At 43.4% G+C, this 6,315-nt stretch overlaps 1 protein-coding gene across 1 annotated transcript; it reads right to left on the bottom strand.

Annotated features, from left to right (window-relative positions):
- Positions 1–547: 547 nt before the first annotated feature.
- LOC117457221 (proteoglycan 4-like) lies at positions 548–4,047 on the bottom strand. Its single transcript, XM_034097163.1, has 8 exons — positions 3,767–4,047; positions 3,619–3,685; positions 3,422–3,534; positions 3,196–3,291; positions 2,240–2,421; positions 2,044–2,101; positions 1,904–1,966; positions 548–1,820 (listed from the first exon to the last, which is right to left on the bottom strand). The coding sequence occupies exons 1-8, from the start codon at positions 3,770–3,772 to the stop codon at positions 768–770; spliced, it is 1,638 nt and encodes a 545-aa protein (XP_033953054.1). The 5' UTR covers positions 3,773–4,047; the 3' UTR covers positions 548–767.
- Between the last annotated feature and the right edge of the window lie 2,268 nt (positions 4,048–6,315).

The raw sequence follows: 6,315 nt of genomic DNA, 5'->3' as shown, positions 1-6,315 counted from the left end.
GTCGGTTCGAACATCATTTGTAACTTAAGAAGGTGCCTTGAAACATTCCAGCTGTCAGCACAATGTTTTCCCACTCCAGACCCACGATGAAGAGAGCGGTTTTTCCTTCCTCCCCGTTTCAGGCCCATGGATTGGGAGTTGATGTAAGACGAACATTGTTACACCCAAAGTGCCGCTCTGACATCCAAAAATCACTAAGGGGGAAATGGGAGTGATTCAGCAGCGCGAGTGACTCATTTCTAACCGAATCTTCTAAAATCATTCACAGCAAATAATAAACAAATTACTGATATGCAAGCCATCAAGAAACAAAGAACTTGTGCATTTAGCAGTTCAACTTGACTTCAGGCCGCTGTGCTGACGAGCATTCAATCATATGAACATTGAATAGGCTTCAGTGCTAATGATGTTTCTCCTCCCTTTGCAGACTGTCCTTCAGTCAGTTTGACATCATTAAAGCCATAATAAGGCTTTTTTTTTTTTTTACTTTACTGCAAGTGAAAACGTTTTTCCCCCCCCAACAATGAACATTCAGATGTGAAACTAGTCTCATGAAATCGCACTTTATTTTCATATAACAAATTAAACAGATTTTTTAAAATGACAATAGAATACAACTTAATGTCAAGCCCATTACTGAAAGTTACTTAGCAACAAGACTAAGTCAAGGGTGTTACAGTCCAATACTAATTGTAGCGGGGTTCACCAGGTTTTTTGTGTTTGATTTGTAGGGCACGACATCCACCATTATTAAAACAGGTGTGGTGTCAGTGAGACTTGCTGGCGATCCTCTTGGACCTCCTCAGAACAGTGGTCTCCTCCTTCCTGTCATGGGGGGGAGCTTCCTGTTGGGGCGTGGATAGAGCTTCCCGCCGGGGCGTGGATGGAGCTTCCAGTCGGGTCGTGGATGGGGCTTCCCGCCGGGGCGTGGATGGGGCTTCCCGCCGGGGCGTGGATGGAGCTTCCAGTCGGGTCGTGGATGGGGCTTCCCGCCGGGGCGTGGATGGGGCTTCCCGCCGGGTCGTGGATGGAGCTTCCCGCCGGGTCGTGGATGGGGCTTCCCGTCGGGTCGTGGATGGGGCTTCCCGTCGGGTCGTGGATAGGGCTTCCCGTCGGGTCGTGGATAGGGCTTCCCGTCGGGTCGTGGATAGGGCTTCCCGTCGGGTCGTGGATAGGGCTTCCCGTCGGGTCGTGGATAGGGCTTCCCGTCGGGTCGTGGATAGGGCTTCCCGTCGGGTCGTGGATAGGGCTTCCCGTCGGGTCGTGGATAGGGCTTCCCGTCGAGTCGTGGACGGAGCTTCCCGTCGAGTCGTGGACGGAGCTTCCCGTCGGGTCGTGGATAGGGCTTCCCGTCGGGTCGTGGATAGGGCTTCCCGTCGGGTCGTGGACGGAGCTTCCTCAGTTTTCACACCACTTTTTGGTTTAGTAGCTGCAGGTTTCTTTCTCCTCCCTCCTACAGACTGTGAACTTGCCTCTTGTGAACTTGCCTCTTGTGAACTTGCCTCTTGTGAACTTGCCTCTTGTGAACTTGCCTCTTGCTTCTGGACTCTCTTTTGTGGCCCTTTGGATTCTTTAACAGACTTCGTTGGCTTCTCTTTATCATGTTTCCCACTCTCAGTTTTACCGTCTGCGAGCTTGCGCCTGGATTTAGTTTTGATCTTTGCTTGTTCTTGAAACGTAACAGCCTTCAGTATTCCCTTTCCACGAGTTTTGGCTTGCACTTTAGGATCTTGTGGTTTCTCTTTGACGACAACTTTATCTGCTTCCATTCCTGCTGCTTCTTGAGTGTTCTTCCGGATTTCAAGAGCCTTATATGCGTCCTGTTAAACAAGATATCGTCTTTAAAGAACAGTAAATCCACCCACACATGGTTGTTTATAAGAACATCAAATCAGATTCTCACCTCTTCTTGTGAAAGTTCACATATCAGGTTTGCCATCTGGCTCATTAATCCATGTACCTTCAGCTGAAATCAGATACAAACAAATGTTATCATATAGAAATCACTTAATTTTCTTTTACACAAGTTGGAGCGTCTCTTACCTGTTGACTGGCCACATTTTGTTCAAGCTGCCCTCTCTCTTTCGCTTCCCTCTTCTTCCTTTGTTTTTAAGCATTACATGTCAGTTTAAGTACCTTTAGAGTTGTGTATGTTTGAGCTATCCCACAAGCACATACATTCACCAGAATAGAAGACACACCTCCATTAAAAAGGACATTTAATCGAGCTATTATTTACTTGTTTGCCACCATGTTCTCCATCCGAGGGATCTGAATCCGCTTCTCCTCAGAGGCTTTTTGGACGGTTTCTTTCGTCACCGTGTCCAGGAAACAATCGAGGTCCAGGTCTGCCAATTGGGTGGATAGTGACGTCATGCTGAGGACCTCCTTCACCCACCCCATGAGGTCTTCACAGGACGGGTGCTGAAGGGAAACAACAGGAGGAATTCAACTTACAGTTCACACAAGTAGAAAATACAAATGACCTCAGCGGGTTTGTGTTTGAAGCTTTTTATCAAAATGTGAGACTGTAAATGCCAATAGCATGATCTCAAAGGATCCATCATCTTTCACATCTATACACTCTTAAAGGGGGTGGGGGAGACATTCTTTGGAAAACAGTGCTATTTTAGGGTCAATATAAAAAGGATTGTAAAAATGCCTTTAGCAGACATAAGCTTGAACATTTGGAGAGAGTTATAGTGATGGTAAAAAAAAGGTCAGACGCGGTACAGGGTCAAATACAGAACTACAAACAATTCAAAGCCTTGGAACTTAGCTTGTTGTCCTCGAAGCTCCAAAGGAACCATTTTCTTGTTATTGCATCTCTGCACGGAAGGACGTGTGCATGTTCTTATGGACTAGATTTGATCCTGAATCTAGCTAGTTACAGCTCAGCAGAGAAGAACGCCATTCCTTTTCAAGCTGGTGTAGTTCAATAGAAAGAAAGTAGTTCCTTCCTGAATCTGCTCAAAACAAGCCCTTTGTATTAATCTTGAGTAAGTGGGTCATGACTTTGAAACACGTCTCCGCCCCTCAGTTAACCAACCTGTGTCCTGAATTATTGTGTCTATATCCTTCGGTGCAAGCCCCCAGGTGGCGTTGTCGGTCCTTTATCCCCTATTTTATACTATTAATATTTACAAACACACCACCCCGCCACACACACAAGATAATAAGCTTCTCGTCACTCATCTTTAGATCAGCCTGTGCTTTCTCCCTGGAAGCCAACGCCAGCTCTAATTGCATCAGTTCTTTACTGACCAACTTCTGCACCTCGTTCAAATCACCCTGAGGACAATCAAAGCAAGAAAACAATTAATCAGCACCTTGGTAGAAATCAAACTATACAACAATGATTGCAATTTGACCGAATAACTCGGTTCCAATCAACAGCAGGTAGCGAGGAAGCCACACTTACCTGCAGCTGTTTAATAAGTTTATCTTCTTTAATCTTTTCCATAAACTCCAAGTCATTCTGCGTCAGCTGACAGCCCTTCATTCCTTTCAGCATGGTGTTAGGTTCTTCTGGTTCTGAAATGCAATAAAAGATCAAACGAGGGAAAACATCATCCTCAACATTTGACAGATTGTGCCATACGCCACATTTTTTCATACCTGTTTTTGGTACAATTGCGTTGAATGTCGAATTTTGGTCATTGCCATCTTCAACTGCAGTATCTGCCTGTTGGGTAAAAGCACAACAGATTCACTTACATGCAATTCCATAAGATAGTTTGATAAAGAGTGCAGTTAAATAATGTACCTCCATATCCAGCTGGCGCTCCACCTGCTCCTCACTTGAATCGTCAGTACAAAAACGCAATTGTGCTTCACAACGGTCATAGGAGGAGTTCTGAGAAGCTGTCTTCCTGCTGGGATATCATTCCACGACTGACGGCTGTCTCTCATGATTTCAACACATCTGTCTGACATGTCTGAGTTTCTCTTCACTACTTCAAATAAGACTTAAAAAGAAACCAGTAACAAAAGCTGCTGGGTCTTTAGAATTGTTTGGTAGAGTACTGCTGTTTCGTCCTCCTCCTCACTCCCTTTAGTTTGAACTAGTGACCTGCAGTGAGGGTGTCTTTATAATCACTGATTTCATTGATTTCACCTGTGTCTCAGTCTGCCTATGTATTGCTTTGACCACCTAGAGGGCGACAGATGCTTTTAGTTTTGCAGCACAGGAAGATTTTCTTTTTAATTGAGATATTTCTCATTTTTATGTAGCGCCAACATTAAAAACAATGTTTTTAACATTATATTAATAGTGAATAATGACCCCCTGCACTTATACTATAACTCCTAAGCGGCTAACCATTGTATATAGAGCAGAAAGGAACTGGAATGATTACAATTGAATGATACATATATTACAATTCAAGGATAGTGGTGGAAAGAGTACATTTAGTACTAAAGGTTGCTCTAAAAACAAGACACGGCAGGCAAAACGGACAAATGTATTCTAATGTACTGGAGGTGTTATCTTACCTTCTGAAGAATTATCCTAAATTCCATACAAGTTAGAATTAACATTAAGTATATACATTGTTTATTATATGTTAGAAGCAGGCATTTATGATACATTGGAATTCTATAGCAGAAGCTTGTGAGTGTGATTTTCTTTATTAAGGTCATGCTGAGTAAGTTTCACAGGCAGGCAGGTGTGCAGACAGACAGATGGACCCGGTACAAAATAGACGGATAGCCAACCAAAAGTGTGTCTATCTTTAAACTGAGCTGCCGGTGTCACACTCCAGGAAATCTAGAGGAGAGTGCTGAGTCGGTAAATAGCTCTGTTTTTAAACGGCCCGCTCCCATAATGCCGAGGGAGGGAGGAAGAGGTCGAACAGCGTGTGTGCTGCTGTGTGGATAAACTGGTGCAGTATGACACTCACTTGGCAACACGGAGTGGAAAACATTAAGATTGGTTTTACGTTGCAGCGACAATCATTCCTCAATAAAAATCAGATTCAAAATGTATTTTCTCATCTTCGTCATACCGACCATTCCTCGCCGGGTTGGTAAGTGTCTCTTTCTACCATGAGTGTGTGTTTGCAGGGAGGAAATGTACAGCGGGGGGTACACAGACTGTCACACAGGCTGTCTTTCAACACTTGTGTCTTTAAAGCGGAAGTGAAGAAAGACAAGATACCTTTTTAAAAATGTACTATCACCTTTTTTGTGTTCATTTCTATTGTTTATTTATCCATTTGTATAATGGATAAATACCAGAGAGAATAAATACCAATGCAAAAAGTAAATGACCCCCAAACCCCATTTGCATTACAGGCACACGTACAAACAGACTTCCAATGACATCCTCCCAGACCATCACACACTCTCAGCACACAGCATGTAACAATCCACAGTCCTGTGAAAGCTCTCCTGTCCCCATAAAAGCCATTTACAGCTGCTCAGACATGTAACATATTGGGCAGCAGGCAGAGCAATGGGGTCGTAAGGGACGGATAAAACAGCACCCTGGAGCCTTGGGATGTGAGACAGGGACAGTGTGGACAGAGACAGGTGTCCTGAATTACTGAGGACTTATGGAATATGGGTGGTTAGTGCCACTACTCGGAGATAGACAGAGAGCTGTTTGCCCCGGGAAACAAAAGAATGATGTCATTTAATACAGCTCAATACCGAGAGCTGGCGTTGGACTGATGAAAGTGTTGGGGCTCCAAGACAACTGCTGATTGGACCAACACTTTCAACTAAATTATTCTGATTTTGGAGGGTCAAAGTATTTGAATTTAATTGACACAAAATAGTACATATATATTGTACCATATAGCCTTCTAACTTCAATATGGAAGCCCAAAATGGCCGTGTTTCAATCATTTCAAGTCCTTCTGTTTTCCTGTGATAGGAAGTTATTTAGAGGGAATACTGTTAAACAGCATTCCAACTATCTGTTCTTTCGTACGGACACATTTTTTATTATTCGGCCGACTTATTTGGCCCTCTTCTCCTCCCGCATTGAACATCGCAGAAACTCCGTTCAAACATCAAAACGTTCAGCTCGGTCGGGAATCGATGGCTATTACTTTTCTCATTCATAACTTTCATAATTCCAGAGATACATCTCATAATTCATCACATTTTTAACCATTGAAGTCAATGGAGAAATTCTTCAACTTCAACAAATCTTCATGCGACTTCAACTGCTAACTGTTCATTCATACTTTCACTCAGAAACCTCATTCCAACTTTAAAATGTTACACATCTTTCTGACATTATTCGTGTAAAACAATCTGATTCTTACTTTTAGAGATATTAAACATTGTTCAGACCTTGTTTTAGAG

This window comes from Pseudochaenichthys georgianus, chromosome 2 (genome assembly GCF_902827115.2).
Source record: "Pseudochaenichthys georgianus chromosome 2, fPseGeo1.2, whole genome shotgun sequence".
Taxonomy (NCBI): Eukaryota; Metazoa; Chordata; class Actinopteri; order Perciformes; family Channichthyidae; genus Pseudochaenichthys; species Pseudochaenichthys georgianus.
The sequence above is the reverse complement of the archived record's forward strand: the minus strand, read 5'-3'. Positions and strand labels throughout refer to the sequence as shown.

What these genes read in the sequence shown, in the direction of transcription:
- LOC117457221 (XM_034097163.1), bottom strand. An exon ending in AACTTATTAAACAGCTGCAG is followed by an intron (nt 3,292 to 3,421) that starts GTAAGTGTGGCT and finishes GATTGTCCTCAG; the next exon opens with GGTGATTTGAACGAGGTGCA. An exon ending in AAAATGTGGCCAGTCAACAG is followed by an intron (nt 1,967 to 2,043) that starts GTAAGAGACGCT and finishes ATCTGATTTCAG; the next exon opens with CTGAAGGTACATGGATTAAT.